At 43.0% G+C, this 21,716-nt stretch overlaps 1 protein-coding gene across 5 annotated transcripts in view; it reads left to right on the plus strand.

Moving 5' to 3' along the window:
• Positions 1-21,716, plus strand: part of CERS4 (ceramide synthase 4) — a 103,098-nt gene that overhangs the window by 54,302 nt on the left and 27,080 nt on the right. For all 5 annotated transcript variants that reach the window (XM_075204636.1, XM_075204635.1, XM_075204633.1 and 2 more), the window contains exons 6-8: positions 473-523; positions 2,254-2,346; positions 16,892-17,020. In XM_075204636.1, the coding sequence (XP_075060737.1) occupies positions 473-523; positions 2,254-2,346; positions 16,892-17,020 (273 nt within the window). The remainder of the gene's footprint in view (positions 1-472; positions 524-2,253; positions 2,347-16,891; positions 17,021-21,716) is intronic.

The raw sequence follows: 21,716 nt of genomic DNA on the forward strand, positions 1-21,716 counted from the left end.
AGAGCTTACGATCTAGAGCATTTTTATATAGAATTCTCACAGTTTATCACAAGTCACTTGACGACATGTTTTCTGTACACAATAACATACTTTTGTAATGTTTAAATTTCACTTAATTAAAAATATTCCTATGCAGCTTTGGTATCCATTTGATGTGTTTGACCTAACTGCAAATTGGGTTTGCAGACTCTGGGCTAGATTTACTAAACTGCGTGTTTGAAAAAGTGGAGGTGTTGCCTATAGCAACCAATCAGATTCTAGTTATCATTTATTTAGTACATTCTACAAGATGACAGCTAGAATCTGATTGGTTGCTATAGACAACATCTCCACTTTTTGAAACCCGCTGTTTAGTAAATCTTGCCCTCTGTCTCTTGACTTTAAATTAGTGGTTAGCTTCTGTTGGATTTCTGTTCACTTTACCTGTAAATCAGTAGTAGTGATACACTTTTTAATTTTTATATTGTTTTAGAAGCCATGGTTTTGGAACCAGAGGGAATTCTGGATTGATTATCCATATCAGGTGAGAGTCACAAGATCTGCTCGTGTCAGAGCAAAACACTGTCAGTTGTTTATCTTTGCCTGTGAAGGGATTAGACTTGAACAGAGTCAGAGCGTTGGTTTGGGGTCACTCAGATAACTTGGTACTGAAGAAAGAAAGTCACAGTGTTCTTATCTATTATTACCAAATGTAGCAGTGACAATATTCTTGTAACACGTTTTATGTTGCCATAATGTATAACATGCCAACACACTCAAATCGGCACTTAGGGGTATATTTACTGGACTGTGGGTTTGAAAAAGTGGAGATGTTGCCTATAGCAACCAATCAGATTCTAGTTATCATTTACTTAGTACATTCTACAAAATGACAGCTAGAATCTGATTGGTTGCTATAGGCAACATCTCCACTTTTTCAAACCTGCAGTTTAGTAAATATACCCCCTGGATTAAATCAAAGGGGGAGATTCAGGGCCTGATTAAGGTTTCAGGCCACCATAAGATAATATGCTCATAGCACCTCTCACCTTCCATGCTAGGTTAATACGCAGTAGGTAAACACAAAGTTGTCCTTCATTTAAGATACAGCTTCCTAAACCACTTCATAGAGGTGGCAAAACAAAATAGCAATGTAATAGTCAGTTATGTGCACAGAAACACATTGTGCAAGGCTCCTATGGGACTTAGCAGCTAACTGAATATTTTTCTTAATGGGCTCATTCTTAATTTATGGCTACATATATCATTGCAACACCTGCTCATTAGGATAATATGCACGGCCAAAAGTTGATAGAAGACAATCCCTGAATCCAAGAAGCCAGCATGCAGAAGTAAATAAAATGCAAAATTGTGTTGAAACATACCTAAAAAAACAAACATAGAATTTGATGGCAGATAAGACCAACTAGTCTACCCATTATTTTAACACTTTAAATGATGATATGAACAATAAAGCGTAGTCGCAGTTCTGAAAACATACCCAAAGATCAGAACAGTTATACAGCCTCTGCAGCAAAATACCACAGACTTTGGGCATAGCTACGACTCAAAGACAGTAAGGGCTAGATTTACTAAGCTGCGGGTTTGAAAAAGTGGGGATGTTGCCTATAGCAACCAATCAGATTCTAGCTTTCATTTATTTAGTACCTTCTACAAAATGACAGCTAGAATCTGATTGGTTGCTGTAGGCAACATCTCCACTTTTTTAAACCCGCAGCTTAGTAAATCTAGCCCCAAGTCATGTTTGACCAAAGTATTTTTGAGATTAAAGCTTGTCTTATAAGAAAATACTGGTGGTAGAGTGAGCTTGTTACCAAGTACGGTATCAGTTCCGATAATGTGCCAGTGTTTTTTAATGGAGTTCCAGTCTAATTGTTTTGATTTATATAAATTAGACTTTATTATAAACAGCTCTACTCAACATGTACTGTATACTTGGTATACATGAAATTCATTTCTATTTTAAATACTCTTCTTAAATACATATTAAGATATATAGCCCAGAGACTAAGAATAGACTGTGATTTACATCCAATATACAGAATAAGAAGAATTTTACTATACTATTTGCCAGCATTGAAAGATAGGGTCATTTTAAGGATGGGATTAGAAATTTGTTAGAGCTGGGATATCATAAAGGAGGTGCAAACATGTAGAGTAGGGGGCCATAGCTAATTAAAGGGTTAATATTTGTGCGTTTTTGTCATATACCTGACACTGGTAAATATATACTCTTTTTCCCCTTTTATACAGCCATTGGAGTACCCTTTGTTCTGGTATTACATGCTGCAGCTGGGAGTTTACTCATCAATGCTCCTCACTTTAGCTTTTGATGTAAAAAGGAAGGTATGTATGTTTTTATTATGCAACTTATTTTGTGTCTGGTTAAATATAAATACATGCACCAGTTCTTCATACAGCCATTTTTTCAGCTGTTATTTTATTTATTTTATTGACTGTCTTTGGGTCATTTGTGAATAATAAAGGGAAGTTTTGTTAGTTGCCATGTGTACAATTGATACCGACTTACCTATATGTGCGCTGTTAACATGAAAAATGTTGTCAGTGGCTGGTAATAGGGTGGTGGTTGTGTTTACATGTTGAAAAAGGGTGGCTTTAGAGCTGCTTGGCATACAGATGGTAGTGCTGTGCACTTTCATTCACTGGGGTCTATGCATCAATAAAACATGTATTGTTTTAATATGCAATAAAACATGTACTGCTGCACATCGCAGTGATGCATATTTATGCACCGCATAAATGCATTAGTCGGGGCTACTCTGGAAGCCCCGGCAAAGTGACCCCTTTCCTGCAATCTAATTTTCCTATCTACCGGCAACCTGGCGCTGCCGATGATAGGAGGAAGTGCTGTGCGCATGCTCACAGCACTAACTGCAAAGCTGAAGAGGATTCCGCAGAATCCCATAGGAAATGACAGGTAGTGCCATCCTGAGATGGAATTACCTGTCTGCGCAGTGTGAAGCTTATCAAAGCTTTATGGATTGCAGAACATCGCAGTCCCCATGGTAATCTATGGGGACAGCGATGCTGCATAGTATTTCCCTAAATGGAGGAGATTTCTATGAAATCAAATCTCCTCTGTTAGGCAGTTAATGCATGGCAAACATACTTAAAAGATGCGGAAACAGTGCAATATAATGTAGCAGACACTCATCTCCACCAAAGGAACTTAAAGGAATGTTATGGTTCACAGTTGCAGACAAGAAAAACTCTGATCGCCTGGCCTAAAAGGGCATAGATAGCTTTTCATTTGGAAAAGCTGATACACTCAATGTCAACACAGAAGGTAATTTACTAAGGGAAAATTTTCCGTTGCATTGTAAAAAAGAGCACGCAACTTAAGCGATGTTCCGACCGTATTGAAATCCACTCGTATCTCAAGATATGATTCAATTTAAAGTGTAAGTGTGCTCTGGCTAATCAGTACTTGCCATACGTAAATGCACATGCGTATGTATAATATAAGTAAGGATGAGCAGGCTCGGATTCCGCTAATCCGAACCCACCCGAACAGTGCGGATCCGACGGGATCCGAGCACTGTTCGGGTATTTCCAGCGCCAAAAAAATGAAACTGAGGCTCTGGCGTCCAAGTCTCGCGTCGGATCTCGCGACACTCGGATTGCATAAATTCCCTGCTAGCGGCTGCCATTTTCATTTGGGCTGTGATCAGGGTAGAGGGAGGTTGTAGGGTAGTGGTACTCCTGCGTGATCAGTCCAGTTGTGCTTTATGCTTGTGTCCAGTGCTCTGTCCTTGCTGAGTCCAGTGGTGCTTTATGCTTGTGTCCAGTGCTCTGTCCTTGCTGAGTCCAGTGGTCCTTTTGTCCTGTGCTCTGTCCTGCTGAGTCCAGTGGTGCTTTGGCCAGTGTCTGTCCTGCTGAGTCCAGTGGTGCTTTAGTCCTGTGCATTTTTGTGCTAAGTCCATAGTAATTGTCTAATTATTAAAAACTCCCAAAAAAAAAAAAAAATGATACAAAAAAAAGGAAAAAATAATTTAAAAAGTATAAAAAAATTCTGGAGCAATATATTATTGCAGTCCTGAAATATTAGTACTGCAATACCTACATTCACTGTTTCTGCAGTCCAAAAAATAGGAACTGCAATCTATATTACTACGTTCACTGTTTCAGCAGTCCAAAAAATAGGAACTGCAATCTATATTTCTACGTTCACTGTTTAAGCAGTCCAAAATATAGGAACTGCAATCTATATTACTACGTTCACTGTTTCAGCAGTCCAAAAAATAGGAACTGCAATCTATATTACATTTACTACGTTCATTCTTTAAGCAGTTCCAGAGAATAGGTACTGCAATCTATATTACATTTAATACGTTCAATTTTTAAGCAGTGCAAGAGAATAGGTACTGCAATCTATATTACATTTAATACGTTCAATTTTTAAGCAGTGCAAGAGAATAGGTACTGCAATCTATATTACATTTACTACGTTCATTCTTTAAGCAGTTCCAGAGAATAGGTACTGAAATCTATATTACAAGAGAAAGTGAGGGAGGAGCTGGTAAACCATTGCGATTCCACCAAGCATGTAGCTCTTGTGGATGAAGCCCTTCGTACGCTTTGCCAGGATCCGAGTGTGGTCACTCTTTTAAAGTCAGAGGAATACATTCTGGCCACCGTGCTCGATCCTCGGTTTAAAGCGTATGTTGTGTCTCTGTTTCCGGCGGACACAAGTCTACAGAGGTGCAAAGACCTGCTGGTCAGGAAATTGTCCTCTGAAGAGGACCGTGACATGCCAACAGCTCCACCTTCATTTTCTTCCACACCTAAGGCTGCGATGAAAAAGCTCAGTTTTCCTAAAAGACCCACTAGCGGGGATGCAGACAACATCTGGTCCGGACTGAAGGACCTGCCAACCATTGCAGACATGTCTACTGTCGCTGCATTGGATGCTGACATAATAGAAAAAATGGTGGAGGATTATTTTTCTGACACCATCCAAATAGACATGTCAGACAGTCCATATTGTTACTGGCAGGAAAAAAAAGGCAGTTTGGAAGCCCCTGTACAAACTTGCTCTATTTTACCTGAGTTGTCCCCCCTCCAGTGTGTACTTGGAAAGAGTTTTTAGTGCAGCGGGGAACCTGGTCAGTGAGCGGCGAAGGAGGTTGCTTCCTCAGAACGTTGAAATAATTAAGTTCATAAAGATGAATAATCAATTCCTCAATGAAGTACAGCACTGCCCTCCAGATACTACAGAGGGACCTGTGGTTGTGGAGTCCAGCGGGGACGAATTGATAATGTGTGAGGATGAGGAAGTACACACTGAAGGGGGCCAGGAATCAGAGGATGAGGATGAGGACGACATCTTGCCTCAGTAGAGCCAGTTTAGTTTGTACAGGGAGAGATGAATAGCTTTTTTTGTGTGGGGGCCCAAACAAACCAATCATTTCAGCCACAGTAGTTTGGTAGGCCCTGTCGCTGAAATGATTGGTTTGTTAAAGTGTGCATGTCCTATTTCAGCAACATCAGGGTGGGTGGGAGGGCCCAAGGACAATTCCATCTTGCAACTCTTTTTTTGGCATTATGTGCTCTTTGGGGCCTAGTTCTTTCTCCATCAGAGATATTCCTGCAGGCCATGTCACCGGCACAGCTATGTTGGTGTTAGACGTGCGCTGCATACTCTGTCTGATTTAGCAGAAGCTAGGCATTGCCCTTGATAAGCAAATAGGCTTTCCGTGATAATACATTGTCAGGGATTAGGCTAAACAGAGTGTCATGGTATTTGAGATCCCTACCTTACCTACACACAGCGTATACAGCACTGCAATTTGTTCTATCATATTAATGTTTAGATAGGGTCTCTCCATATTAACACACTCCGCTTGCTCACATCACCCAGTGAAGCAAGCGCTATATAAGTGCCAACTTTTAGACACGTTAGGCAGCGTCTTTAATGAGAATACAGTCTCTATATAATTGTGAGTGCTTTAAGATCTTACATAACCTTTAATAAGGCCACTTTAATCGCTGCTCTATTACAGATCTCTGTCCAGTGATCATCATGCATATTTTTGCAGAACCAAGTTAAATATATAAACAGGGTCTCCTAGAATAAGTACTATTTTATTTAAAGGAGTTTTAAGGGGCATTACACTTTAATAGAGAGACTCGTCATTTCTAAATAAACAAAATTATATAATTCTTGTTAAGTTCCAAAAAAGAGGAACTGCCATTTCTATTACTACGTTCTTTGTTTTTGTAGTTCCAAAAAGGAGTAACTGCCGATTCTATTAATACTTTCTTTCTTTCAGTAGTTCCAAAAAATAGTAACTTCCATTTATATTACTACGTTCTTTGTTTTTGTAGTTACAAAAAAGAGGAACTGCCATTTTTATTACTACGTTCTTTCTTTCTGTAGTTCCAAAAAAGAGTAACTGCCATTTTTATTACTACGTTCTTTCTTTCTCTAGTTCCAAAAAGGAGTAACTGCCGATTCTATTAATACTTTCTTTATTTCAGTAGTTCCAAAAAATAGTAACTTCCATTTATATTACTACGTCCTTTGTTTTTGTAGTTACAAAATAGAGGAACTGCCATTTTTATTACTACGTTCTTTCTTTCTGTAGTTCCAAAAAAGAGTAACTGCCATTTTTATTACTACGTTAATTGTTTGTGCAGTCCCAAAAACGAGGAACTGCGGTCTTAACATCTATGTTGGTTTTAGACGTCCATCCGGTGTCCGCCATCTGTGCAGTGGAATTCAGACCTGTTGAGGGTGATATACTGTGGCCCTGGTACCAAATTGGGTACCGGGGCCACTCCACTACGCAGTCCAGATAGATGCGTATCAGATATTAAACTACATTCAGTGTTGGGGGCAAATCCAAAAATAATTAAAGTGCACTGTCATGATCGAAAACAAGAGGTATTGACACGCTAGAACTCCACCCTCTATATTAAGGATGAGCGCACTCGGATTCCTGGAATCCGAGCCCCCCGAACATTGCGGATCCGAGTCAGATCCGAGCCTGGTCCGGGTATTCCGAAACTTAAAAAGAGGCTCTGAGTCATAATCCCGCTGTCGGATCTCGCGATACTCGGAACCTTTAAATTCCCCGCTTGCCGCCGCCATCTTCACTCGGGCATTGATCAGGGAAGAGGGAGGGTGTGTTAGGTGGTCCTCTGTCCTGCTATTTCTCGTGCTGTGCTGTGCTGTGCTGTGCTGTGCAGTGCTCTGTCCTGCTGAGTCCAGTGGTGCATCAGTCCAGTGCTCTGTCCTTGCTGAGTCCAGCGGTGTGTTTTGTCCTGTGCTTTGTTCTGCAAAGTGCATATTTCTTTCAAAAGTATTAAAAATTCTTCCATAAAAAGAAAAAAAAAGAAAAATTCTACAAAAATCCTTTTATATTAATATAAAAAAAAAAATCAAAAAAGTCCTTGCTGAGTCCAGTGGTGCATCAGTCCAGTGCTCTGTCCTTGCTGAGTCCAGTGGTGCATCAGTCCAGTGCTCTGTCCTTGCTGAGTCCAGCGGTGTGTTTTGTCCTGTGCTTTGTTCTGCAAAGTGCATATTTCTTTCAAAAGTATTAAAAATTCTTCCATAAAAAGAAAAAAAAAGAAAAATTCTTCAAAAATCCTTTTATATTAATATAAAAAAAAAAAATCAAAAAAGTCCTTGCTGAGTCCAGTGGTGCATCAGTCCAGTGCTGTGTCCTTGCTGAGTCCAGTGGTGCATCAGTCCAGTGCTCTGTCCTTGCTGAGTCCAGTGGTGCATCAGTCCAGTGCTCTGTCCTTGCTGAGTCCAGCGGTGCTTTTGTCCTGTGCTTTGTTTTGCTAAGTGCATCTTTATTTTAAAAGTATTAAAAAATCTTCCAAAAAAATTATAATTCGACAAAAATCCTTTTAAAAAAATATAAAAAAATATTCTAAAAGGTCTAAAAAAATTATTGCAGTCCATTAACATTAATACTGCAATCTATTAAAATTTGTTCACTATTCTTGCAGTATTTAAAAAATAGTACTGTAATACAACGTGTGCTGCATATAATGGAGTACCAAAATTTGGGGGATAAAGTAGGGAAAGACCAAGACCCACTTCCTCCTAATGCTGAAGCTGCTGCCACTAGTCATGACATAGACGATGAAATGCCATCAACGTCGTCTGCCAAGGCCGATGCCCAATCTCCTAGTAGAGGGCATGTAAAATCCAAAAAGCAAAAGTTCACTACAATTAGTAAAAAAAAGAAAATTGAAAACATCTGAGGAGAAACGTAAACTTGCCAATATGCCCTTTACGACACGGAGTGGCAAGGAACGGCTTAGGCCCTGGCCCGTGTTCAGCACTAGTGGTTCAGCTTCACCCAAGGATCTAAGCCCTCATCCTCCCCCCCCTCCAAAAAATTTAAAAGAGTTATGCTGTCAGCAACAACACAGCAAACAACTCTGCCTTCTAAACAGATGACATCACAAATCCCCAAGGCGAGTCCAAGGGTGTTGGTGGTTGCGAAGCCTGACCTTCCCATCACTGTATGGGAAGAGGTGACTCAATCCACCATTTGCAGCACACCCTCTGCATATGCTGGAAGGATGACCCACAGTGTCGCTCCAGATTTGGATAATCAAGGTGTCAAGGAGGCTATTGATGTAGCTGGCATTGTGGAGGAACTTGATGAGGAGGATGCTGATGTGGTTATTTTAAATGAGGCACCAGGGGGGAAAAAAGTGGATGTCCATGGGATGAAAAAGCCCATCGTCATGCCTGGTCAGAAGACCAAGAAATGCACCTCTTCTGTCTGGAGTTTTTTTTACCCCAATCCGGATAACAAATGTCTGGCCATATGTAGCTTATGTAAAGCTCAAATAAGCAGGGGTAAGGATCTTGGCCACCTAGGGACATCCTCCCTTATACGTCACCTGAATAACCTTCATAGTTCAGTGGTTAGTTCAGGAACTGGGGCTAGGACCATCATCAGTCCAGGGACACCTAAATCCCTTGGTCCTGTTGGATACACACCACCAACACCCTCCTCGTCAACTTCCTCCACGATCTCCATCAGATTTAGTCCTGCAGGCCATGTCACCAGCCAGACTGAGTCCTCTTCAATACGGGATTCATCTGAGGAATCCTGCAGCGGTACGCCTACTACTGCCGCTGCTGCTGTTGCTGCTGGTAGTCGGTCATCTTCCCAGAGGGGAAGTCGCAAGAACGCTACGTCTTTCACCAAACAGTTGAGCGTCCAACAATCGTTTGCCATGAGCACCAAGTAGGACACTAGTCATCCTATGGCAAAGCGGATAACTGCGTCAATAACAGCAATGTTGGTGTTAGACGTGCATCCGGTGTCCACCATCAGTGGAGTGGGATTTAGACGGTTGATGGAGGTATTGTGTCCCCGGTACCAAATCCCGTCGAGATTCCACTTCACTAGGCAGGCGATACCAAAGATGTACAGAGAAGTACGAACAAGTGTCCTTAGTGCTCTTAAAAATGCGGTCGTACCCACTGTCCACTTAACCACGGACATGTGGACAAGTGGTTCAGGGCAAACGAAGGACTATATGACTGTGACAGCCCACTGGGTAGATGTATCGCCTTCCGCAGCAACAGCAGCAGCTGCATCAGTAGCAGCATCTCTACAACGGCTGCTCGTGCCAAGGCAGGCAACATTGTGTATCACATGTTTTAATAAGAGGCACAACGCTGACAACCTCTTAGAGAAAATGAGGGAAATCATCTCGCAGTGGCTTACCCCACTTAGACTCTCCTGGGGATTTGTGGTGTCAGACAACGCCAGTAACATTGTGCAGGCATTACATATGGGCAATTTCCAGCACGTCCCATGTTTTGCCCACACCGTTAATTTGGTGGTGCAGCATTACCTGAAGAGCGACAGGGGTGTGCAGGAGATGCTTGTGGTGGCCTGCAAAATTGCTGGACACTTTAGGCATTCTGCCTATGCCTACCGCAGATTCGAGATACATCAAAAAAGTCTGAACCTGCCCTGCCATCACCTCAAACAAGAGGTTGTGATGCGCTGGAACTCCACCCTCTATATGCTGCAGAGGATGGAGGAGCAGCAAAAGGCCATTCAAGCCTATACAGCCACCTACGACATAGGAAAAGGAGTGGGCATGCGCCTGAGTCAAGCGCAGTGGAGACTGATTTCCGTGTTGTACAAGGTTCTGCAGCCGTTTGGACTTGCCACACGAGAAGTCAGTTCCGACACTGCCAGCTTAAGTCAGGTGATTCCCCTGATCAGGCTGTTGCAGAAGCAGCTGGAGAAAGTGAGGGAGGAGCTGGTAAACCATTGCGATTCAACAAAGCATGTAGCTCTTGTTGATGAAGCCCTTCGTACGCTTTGCCAGGATCCGAGGGTGGTCACTCTTTTAAAGTCAGAGGAATACATTCTGGCCACCGTGCTGGATCCTCGGTTTAAAGCGTATGTTGTGTCTCTGTTTCAGGCGGACACAAGTCTACAGAGGTGCAAAGACCTGCTGGTCAGGAAATTGTCCTCTGAAGAGGACCGTGACATGCCACCAGCTCCTCCATCAGTTTCTTCCACACCTGTGGCTGCGAGGAAAAAGCTCAGTTTTCCTCAAAGACCCGCTGGCGGGGATGCTGAGAACATCTGGTCTGGACTGAAGGACCTGCCAACCATTGCAGACATGTCTACTCTAGCTGCATTTGATGCTGTCACAATTGAAAAAATGGTGGAGGATTACTTTGCTGACACCATCAAAATAGACATGTCAGACAGTCCATACTGTTACTGGCAGGAAAAAAAGGCAGTTTGGAAGCCCCTGTACAAACTGGCTCTATTTTACTTGAGTTGTCCCCCCTCCAGTGTTTACTCCGAAAGAGTTTTTAGTGCCGCGGGTAACCTGGTCAGTGAGCGGCGAAGGAGGTTGCTTCCTCAGAACGTTGACAAAAATGAAGAGAGTTATGCTGTCGGCAACAAAACAGCAAACAACTCTGCCTTCTAAAGAGAAATTATCACAAATCCCCAAGGCGAGTCCAAGGGTGTTGGTGGTTGTCAAGCCTGACATTCCCATCACTGTACGGGAAGAGGTGGCTCGGGAGGAGGCTATTGATGTAGCTGGCGCTGTGGAGGAACTTGATGATGAGGATGCTGATGTGGTTATTGTAAATGAGGCACCAGGGGGGGAGACAGCTGATGTCCATGGGATTAAAAAGCCCATTGTCATGCCTGGTCAGAAGACCAAAAAATGCACCTCTTCGGTCTGGAGTTATTTTTATCCAAATCCGGCCAACCAATGTATGGCCATATGTAGCTTTTATGTAAAGCTCAAATAAGCAGGGCGGCGAAGGAGGTTGCTTCCTCAGAACGTTGAAAAAATAATGTTCATAAAAATGAATTATCAAGTCCTCAATCAAGCACAGCAGTGCCCTCAAGATAATACAGAGGGACCTGTGGTTGTGGAGTCCAGCGGGGACGAATTTATAATGTGTGAGGATGAGGAAGTACCCACTGAAGGGGGCTAGGAATCAGAGGATGAGGATGACATCTTGCCTCAGTAGAGCCAGTTTAGTTTGTACAGGGAGAGATGAATAGCTTTGTTTGTGTGGGGGCCCAAACAAACCAATCACTTCAGCCACAGTTTTTAATATTTTCATTCTATATGTAGTTCCCAAAAAGAGGAACTGCCACTTCTATTGAATACTTTAATTGTATATGTAGTTCCCAAAAAGAGGAACTGCCACTTCTATTGAATACTTTAATTGTATATGTAGTTCCCAAAAAGAGGAACTGCCACTTCTATTTAATACTTTAATTGTATATGTAGTTCCCAAAAAGAGGAACTGCCACTTCTATTGAATACTTTAATTGTATATGTAGTTCCCAAAAAGAGGAACTGCCACTTCTATTGAATACTTTAATTGTATATGTAGTTCCCAAAAAGAGGAACTGCCACTTCTATTTAATACTTTAATTGTATATGTAGTTCCCAAAAAGAGGAACTGCCACTTCTATTTAATACTTTAATTGTATATGTAGTTCCCAAAAAGAGGAACTGCCACTTCTATTTAATACTTTAATTGCATATGTAGTTCCCAAAAAGAGGAACTGCCATTTCTATTACTACTTTCTTTCTTTCTTTCTGTATTTCCAAAAAAGAGGAACTGCCATTTCTATTGCTACGTATTTTTTTTTTTGTAGCTCCAAAAAAAATAACTGTGGCCTTAACTGCTATGTTGGTGTTAGACGTTCATCCCGTGTCCGCCATCTGTGCAATGGTATTCAGACCAGTTGAGGGTTTTATATTGTGGCCCCAATACCAAATTGGGTACCGGGGCCACTCCACTACGCAGTCCAGATAGATGCGTATCAGATATTAAACTACATTCAATGTTGGGGCCAAATCCAAAATTAATTAAAATGACCTGTCATCGTCAAAAACAAGAGGTTTTGACGCGTTAGAACTACACCCTGTATATGCAGCAGAGAATGTAGGATCAGCCATCTGTAAAATCTGACCAGTTAAGGTTTTTTTATTGTGGCCCCGGTACCAAATTGTGTACTGGGGCCACTACACTACGCAGTCCAGATAGCTGTGCAGTGGAATTGAGACCAGTTTTTATTTTTTTATTGTGGCCCCGGTACCAAATTGTGTACCGGGGCCACTACACTACGCAGTACAGATAGCTGTGCAGTGGAATTGAGACCAGTTTATGTCTTTTTATTGTGGCCAAATTGTACCAAATTGTGTACTGGGGCCACTCCACTACGCAGTCCAGATACTGTGCAGTGGAATTGAGACCAGTTTATGTTTATTTATTGTGGCCCCGGTACCAAATTGGGTACCGGGGCCACTACACTACGCAGTCCAGATAGCTGTGCAGTGGAATTGAGACCAGTTTTTAGTTTTTTATTGTGGCCCCGGTACCAAATTGTGTACCGGGGCCACTACACTATACAGTCCAGATAGCTGTGCAGTGGAATTAAGACCAGTTTAAGTTTATTTATTGTGGCCCCGGTACCAAATTGGGTACCGGGGACACTCCACAACGCAGTCCAGAAAGCTACCTCGGTCCAACAATTTGGACTAAAAACAATATTGGGAAGTGTGAGGTGTTCCAAATACACTGGAAATTAGTGGAAATGATTGTTATTGAATGTTATTGAGGTTAATAATAGCGTATGAGTGAAAAACCAACAAAAAACTAGATTTTAGCAGTTTTTATGCTTTTTTAAAAATAAATCAGAACCCAAAACCATAAATCAGAACCAAAACCTTTCGTCAGGTGTTTTGGCAAAACAAATCAGAACCCAAAACCTCAAGCTAATCAGAACCCAAAACCCAAAACCCAAAACACTAAAAGTGCCCGGTGCACACCTTTACTCTATATGCTGCAGAGGATGGAGGAGCAGCCATCTGTGCAGTGTAATTGAGACCAGTTGGAGGAGGTATTTTGGCCCCGGTACTAAATTGGGTACCGGGGCCACTCCACTACGCAGTCCAGAAAGCTACCGCGGTGCAACGTTTTGGACTAAAAAGAATATTGTGAGGTGTGAGGTGTTCAGAATAGACTGGAAATTAGTGGAAATGATTGTTATTGAATGTTATTTAGGTTAATAATAGCGTAGGAGTGTAAAAAAAAAATAAAAAAATGTATTTTAGCGCTTTTTATGCTTTTTAAAAAATAAATCAGAACCCAAAACCCTAAATCAGAACCAAAACCTTTCGTCAGGTGTTTTGGCAAAACAAATCAGAACCCAAAACCTCAAGCTAATCAGAACCCAAAACCCAAAACCCTAAACACTAAAAGTGCCCGGTGCACACCCCTAAATATAAGGTTGCAGCAGAGAAAAATAAAAGTATATTCATTTATAGAAATATTGGTTATAAAAACATTATTTTATTTACAACTTTTTCCATTACATAGGCCTACATAAATATGCTTTTCATGAGTACTGTACATACAATGAATTTTTATATTCTATCTTAGTTGCATACATATTGTCGAAGTCAGCAAACTGGATAAAGTCATTTCAATTAAAGTCGAGCAAACTTGGTTGTCTTTGTCTGAAAAGATGCGTACGGTACGCTACGACGTACAAGGGCACGCTACGGCGTGAAAGGGCGTACGCATCCACTACACGTGGCAGCAACAGTAAATGGTCTTTTATCATTCATTCGCACAAACACGCATACTTATAAAATAGTACACATTAATGGTAGTTGCAACACATAGTCAGTTATGTCGAAATATAGTAGTATTTATGTGTTATATTAAAGTTACATGCATATTAGTGAAATATACGGAACAGGTTGAAGGAATCATATCATGAGTGGTATCATAATAAACCTCTTTACATTTCCTACTGTTTGGTTCACTCTGCGAAGGAATCGCAGAGTGCATACACAAGTTATGAATGATAGGGAATTATGAACTACTTAAGACTAAGGAATCTTGGCGGGAAGAGCCGAGCATACCCCCTGGAGAAGTGACCCCCTCCTTGGGATTCCTTAGGATGAACTAGCCAATGATTGACAACCCCTTGGACCTTCCTGAGACCTGGACCAATAGATGCAAGCTATACCATCTTTATTGTATTACTGTATTTCTGTGTGCATATAAGCAGCAGCTTCACATCTAGTGTTCAGACATCTTGTCCCCAGACTTCAGGATTGAATGACTGCACACTGGATCCAGAGCGCCTGCGATAAGTAACGGCTGTATTTATTATCACTTCACTTGAACATATTATACTACTTATTGTGAATAAATCTTTGTGCGTTGGAAACACAAATCGAGGTTCGACAATCGTTATTGGTTAGCGACAATACGCACTTAACAATATGGTCTGTGCTAGTTAGTGGCACACATACATGTACTTTTTAAAACAAAGACTATGTCATGTTAGTCATCACTATTAGTTGGCATTTACACAAGCCCTGTAGTGGGTGCAAATGATATGGGTAATGCAAAGCGTACGTACCAGAAACACAGGACTTGAATTGGCCACATCTGCATTGACACACTCTTATTGTACACGGCTTACGTTCATCTCTTAGGTTATAGTAGTGGTTCCCAAACTTTTTCAGTTCGCGGCACCCTTAGAGTCTCCAAATTTTTTCAAGGCACCCCTCCAAAATAATTACTGAGCAGTCCTGTTTTAGAAGTAGTTGGGTCAAAAAATTGTAATAAGTATTTAGGTCACGACAGAAATACTTATTTAGTTGTATGCAAAAATGCCCCTCTGCATGCAGGCACACTGCCCCCTCTGCATCCAGGCACACTGCCCCCTCTGCATCCAGGCACACTGCCCTCTCTCACGTTGCCCTCTCTCACGCTGTCCCCCTCCTATGCCCTCTCTCACGCTGTCCCCCTCCTCTGCCCTCTGTCCCCCTCCTCTGCCCTCTGTCCTCCTCCTCTGCCCTCTGTCCCCCTCCTCTGCCCTCCTCCTCTGCCCTCTGTCCCCCTCCTCTGCCATCATTCTGTCCCCCTCCTCTGCCATCATTCTGTCCCCCTCCTCTGCCATCTGTCCCCCTCCTCTGCCATCATTCTGTCCCCCTCCTCTGCCATCATTCTGTCCCCCTCCTCTGCCATCTGTCCCCCTCCTCTGCCATCATTCTGTCCCCCTCCTCTGCCATCATTCTGTTCCCCCTCCTCTGCCATCATTCTGTCCACCTCCTTTGCCATCATTCTGCCCCCCTCCTCTGCCATCTGTCCCCCTCCTCTGCCATCTGTCCCCCTCCTCTGCCATCATTCTGTCCCCCTCTTCTGCCCTCTGTCCCCCTCCTCTGCCATCATTCTGTCCCCTTCCTCTGCCATCATTCTGTCCCCCTCCTCTGCCATCATTCTGTCCCCCTCCTCCTCTGCCATTATTCTGTCCCCCTCCTCTGCCATCTGTCCCCCTCCTCTGCCATCATTCTGTCCCCCTCCTCTGCCATCATTCTGTCCCCCTCCTCTGCCATCATTCTGTCCCCCTCCTTTGCCATCATTCTGTCCCCCTCCTCCTCTGCCATCATTCTGTCCCCCTCCTCTGCCATCATTCTGTCCCCCTCCTCTGCCATCTGTCCCCCTCCTCTGCCATCATTCTGTCCCCCTCCTCTGCTACGATCCCTCTCACACTCTTCCCCGCACCAGGCGCCAGCCACAGAAAGAAGAAAGAGAACAGGAACTTACCAATCCGCCGGGCGCCGGGACCCAGCAGCCTCCTCTCTCCCGCAGCTGTCACTGACGTTGATATTCAGTGACAGCTGCGGAAGAGAGGAGGCTGCTGGGTCCCGGCGCCCGGCGGATTGGTAAGCTCCTGTTTTCTTTCTCCTTTATAGGTCTGGCCCGCGGCACCCCAGAGACAGCGCCGCGGCACCCCTGTGAGCCGCGGCGCACAGTTTGGAAACCGCCGGGTTATAGTAAGTGTCATTTGTGTTCGGACATGTAACTGCGCCCATTGGTGTAAGGTTAGTTTCTGAGCATGTATCAAGCAAGATACGCCATCCAAGCATGAATCAGGCCCTAGGTGTGCTTCGTAAATGACCTCCACAGTGCACAACAAGAGTGCAATCCACAAAGAAAATCCGTGCACACATATGTGATCATTTAAAAATAATCTATAACATGTTGCTTTAGAAAATAATAACTGTTCAATAAATAGTGTAACACTCAATAAAATGGTTATGTGTACTAAATCAGGAGAGTTGGCAGTCAGTAGGCAGTACTCTACGGAGGTGGTGCTCCTTGTTCATACTTACTGGAGATGCAGCAGCACAAAATGCAGATATAATTATATAGCCACCATCTAGATCGTAAACTTATATCTTTATGGGCATCATGGATGGATGGTGTGCAAGATCACGTGCATGTTTCATAAATTAACATGTTTTATATTATTTTAGTTATGTCTCCGTAATCTTTTTTATGATCTTCTTGATCTACTATTTACAGGACCTAAAAGAGCAGATGGTACATCATTGGGCCACCATCTTTCTCATCACATTCTCATATTGTGCCAACTATATTCGGGCGGGGACCATGGTGATGCTTCTACATGACGCAGCTGACTACTTTCTGGAGGTGAGCTCGGTGGTAAGGTTGCATGATAAAACAGAAGGAAGATATAGAGAAAATACCAGTTTAATTCCAAAGTGAGAATTGATGCGAAAACAATACCTGGAGTCACAGAGTTTGAGTGTGACAATGATGAGTATATGTTTCACATTTTTTACAGTATACTTCTGATGATTTCATTGCTCATTTCTCCACCCTAGTTACTGCAGCCAGAGATTATAATGAGGTCCTGCATAAAAACAATGCACCCACTACCGCAGCGTTTAATATAAGGAATGAAGTTCTATATTCTTCTATGGGGACGGAAGTCCACTGTGACTTGTAGGGCCTGAGTCATTAAGGCACGCATACTGAGCGCATCGTGCCTTTGTTTTAAACCACACGTAAACTGGCTCTGCATACTCCTGAAGTCAACAAGAAACAGATCTAAAGATATGTGTGGTGATGACTACGGGTGTAGGTTTACTCTGACCTACAAGACCAGACACTGCAGGATACGTAGAATATCTAAGTGGAATAAAAAAATCTCAAAGACAGAAATAAAAAGAAGCAATAAATGTTACCAGTCATATAATATAGTCATTTAGGGATCAAAAACAAGAACGCAATCTATAAATTAAATAGAATTAATTTAGGAGAATCTATAATGGAAAAGGATTTGGGAGTGCACGTAGACAGTAGACTTGGCAATAGAGCTCAATGTCAAGCAGCAGCTGCAAGGGCAAATAAAGTATTGGCATGCATAAAAAGGGGTATAGATGCAAGGGAAGACAGTGTAATTTTGCCACTGTATAATTCGGTGGTAAGACCTCATATTGAATATGAAGTACAGTTCTGGGCACCACTCTATAAAAAAGATAATTTGGAACTAGAAAGGATTCAGAGAAGGGTGACAAAATTGATGGGGGGTTAGCCAGTTTAGGCATGTTTACTTTAGAAAAGAGGCGTCTAAGGGGAGATATGATTACTATGTACAAATACATTAAGGGTCAATACAGAGAACTTTCATGGGAACTTTTTACCCCATGGACTATACACAGGACACGCAATCACCCCCTAAGGTTAGAGGAGAGGATATTTCACACCCAGCAAAGAAAGGGGTTCTTTACAGTAAGGGCAGTCAAGATATGGAATTCATTGCCAGGGAAGGTTGTGATGGCAGATTCAGTAGATATGTTTAAGAAAGGGTTAGACAATTTTTTTGTGGAAAAGTGTATCCAGGGATACGACCGTTAACTAAAATGAAGGATAGTAGTGGATATAGGGTAAAAATAGGACTGCAATATTGAGTCTGGGGGGATTTTCACATTTGAAACAGATTAGCGATTGCTTACTCTGGATCAATTTCAAATATAAAGTGAGGGATCACAGGAGATCCAAAATAGGTTGAACTTGGTGGACTAGTGTCTTTTTTCAACCTCATCAACTATGTTACTATGTATTAGAAATGTACATTTTGTAAACATTTTTTATCTTTTTTATATATTTTTTTCCGCTTGGAAAAATAGTTATTAGGCTGTCCTTAATGTTTACTGTACATAACGGATATGTTTACAGTTGCACCTGATTGCAAACACATGTTTTTACTTACATACTCAGTCATCAGCTCTAGTATTTGGAACTTAAACTAGTCCCCCTGTTGAAGCAAGAGATACGGCAGAAAAACAGTCTACTTCTGTGTGGACTCGTATTTGATCCGTATTTGACATGGCTGCACGGGAACGCCCTTACTGTATATTGCCTACGTGCATCCGCCCATTCCGCACCCTATTCACTGGCCAAAATCAGAAGATGTAGTGTCATTTTCGCTCAAAGCTGATTTGGACGTGGCTACGTACTGTTGCGTATCGTCTGGTTCTGAACATGCGCAGCGTGATTTATGCGGATGATACGCACAAAATCGGCAGATACATTCCTTAATGACTTAGGCATATAGTGTCATTGTTCACGTTTTTAAAGCTATTCACCAGTCTGTCCTTCTGCCCTTTACTTTATACAGATGCAGTAGCTTTTATATAAATCAACATTTCGCTCAGGCTCTAGATTTTGTTAAATGCGTTTAATTAGGCATTTGTATAATTAATGGAAACACCAAGTTGTATCACACAAGGATCAGCCAATCAGAATTAAGCACTCAGTCCTACACAGAGCCCTTTCCAGGCTATGAACTTGGAGAATCATGTGTGCTGAGTCTCTAGCATTGGTGAGTTTTTCCCAAAACGTCCAGGCCAGGGGCAGATTGGGCATAGGCTTTAAAGGGAATTTTCACGGTAGGCTGGTAGCCTAACAAGGCCGTGTCCTGTGTCACTTTTTTTTATTATTATTAATTTTTTTTCTTTCATTTTCTTTCCTGTGAGCCCAGGGGCTCACAGGAAAGAGAGGGGGTGCAGGGGGGCCACTGGTGGGGGCGATGATCAAAGCACTGGTGGTCAGTGGCAGCCAATCGTGAGGCTGCCTGTTGCTAATTTGCCTCAGACAGGAAGTGCTTACTTCACTTCCTGTCTGAGCAGCGAAGACCGATGCTGCAGAAGAGCAGCTTGAGTTAAGTGACGGGGCTGCAGCACAAAGCTATAGGGAGGGGAGACTGCATACTAAGCACTAAGCGATAGGGAGGGGGGCGGCATATACAAAGCTATAGGGAGGGGGAGGCTGCATATACAAAGCTATAGGGAGGGGGCTGTGCATACAAAACTATGGGAGGCTGCTATAATGTGTGAAGGAAAGGGGGGCTGGTATAATGTGTGAAGGACACGGGGGGCTGCTATAATGTCTGAAGGAAAGGGGGGCTGCTATAATGTGTGAAGGACACTGGGGGCTGCTATAATGTGTGAAGGACAGGGGGATATGTTGCTATAATATGTGAGGGAATGGGTGTTCTTAATATAATGTGTGACATGAGGGAAGGGAGGGGGGGTGTCTTAATAGTACATGGATGGGAGGTAGGCTGGTAATTAATGGTAAAGTTTAGTTGGGGCTAATTATGTAATAGGGTCTTTTTTATTTGTGAGGTGGTGATGGGGCAATTTAATTTATTGGTGGGGCTATTTAATTTAATACTGGGGTCTATTAAATTTAGATGAGTTGACGGGACCTTTAATTTAATGTTGGGTGGTTTGGGGCTATTAATTGATTGTGGGGCTGAGTTTGGGGAGGAGGACTATTTATTAAATGTGAATATTAATTATTAATGCTGGGAATGGTTGTGGGAAATAGTTATATTAAATGTAAATGCTATTAATTTATTGCTGGGGAGGTGTCACGGGCACTAGGAGTTGCTACCCGAGTTTCACCAGATGGTACTCTGCTGGAGAGGCGGGGATATGGCACGCACCTCAAAGCAGGCAGGTGAATGATTGGAGCGACACAACAGCAGGAGAGTAGAGATAGTCTGAGGCAATCAACAACTTGGAGCTGTAAACTGGAGACTGAAGATAATGTTGACACGAGGAGTGGACGTGGATAGGTGATGGTAAGTAGAGGAGAAGTCAGTGGTCTGCGTACAGCAAGTTGTACCACTGCTCTGATGGGAAGAATAGGATTGGTGCAGGTAGGTAGCAGGGTAGTCGGTGGTCTGCGTGCAGCAAGTTGTACCACCGATATGGTGAGGAAACGGATCCAGGTGTAGGTAGGTAGCAGGGTAGTCAGTAGTCTGCGAGTAGCAAGTTGTACCACCGCTGTGATAGGAGGACTTGTCCAGGTGCAGGTATGTAGCAGGGAAGTCAGTGGTCTGCGTGCAGCAAGTTGTACCACTGCTGTGGAGGGAGTGAGGACTTGTCCAGGTGCAGGAGAGTGAAGTTGAAAGGCAAACTGTGGCTGTATGGGAACAGCGCGAGTATAGCAATGTCTTGGAAGGCACAATGAATAGTCTGTAAATATAGTTGGTGCCTTGCAGTGAGGAGAAGCTGAACACAGCAGTTTATGCACAATGACGCCAAGTAGTAGCGTGAGTAGGTAACGAGCTTGAGTGACAGCAGTCCTAACTGGAGCAAAGCGGAAACACAGTCTATATGGGTACCTGTACCCTGCGCAATAAACAATAATGGATGCAACTGGTATGTGAGTAGCATAGATAATAGTCAATAGTAGTAACGCATACCCAGTTGTGTAGATCCGGAATCAGCTGGGAGATGAAGCGTTGTAGCGGTATGGGAACCGCCGCTGAGTTGAGCAGGGAAGCAGCGTGGAAGCTGTAACACGATCAGCAGGATGTCAGCGTTGAAACGGTAAGAGAACCGCTGCTGACTGGAGCCAGGAGCAGCGTGGAAGCTGTGACACGATCAGCGGGATGATAGTGTTGTAGGGGTGTGGGAACTGCCGCCGAGTTGAACCAGGGAGCAGCGTGGAAGCTGTAGTAAGAACAATCTGCACACAGTTTGGGAAACTGTATAACGAGTAAAGCTGGAAGCAGTCTGGGATCTGCACACACCTATAGAAGTTCACTGGGAATGAGACTTCAAGATCAGGCCCCTACCTAGGGTTGCAGGTGCCTCAAATAGGGTGAGGTGATTGATCTGTCAATCACCTCCATGGACAGGTGAAGCAACTAGCGAGACCTGCGCATTCTCAGATGGCAGGATAGCGAGCGGCCACGATTCCACACAGGTGTAGCAAGAAAAGATGGAGGACCTCGCACCAAAGTAGAGGCACTCACGGTCCGGTCAGTGACAGTAACCCCCCTTTTAAAGGTGGGCACAGAACACTT

The sequence above is a fragment of the Mixophyes fleayi genome, chromosome 1 (assembly GCF_038048845.1).
Source record: "Mixophyes fleayi isolate aMixFle1 chromosome 1, aMixFle1.hap1, whole genome shotgun sequence".
Classification (NCBI taxonomy): Eukaryota; Metazoa; Chordata; class Amphibia; order Anura; family Limnodynastidae; genus Mixophyes; species Mixophyes fleayi.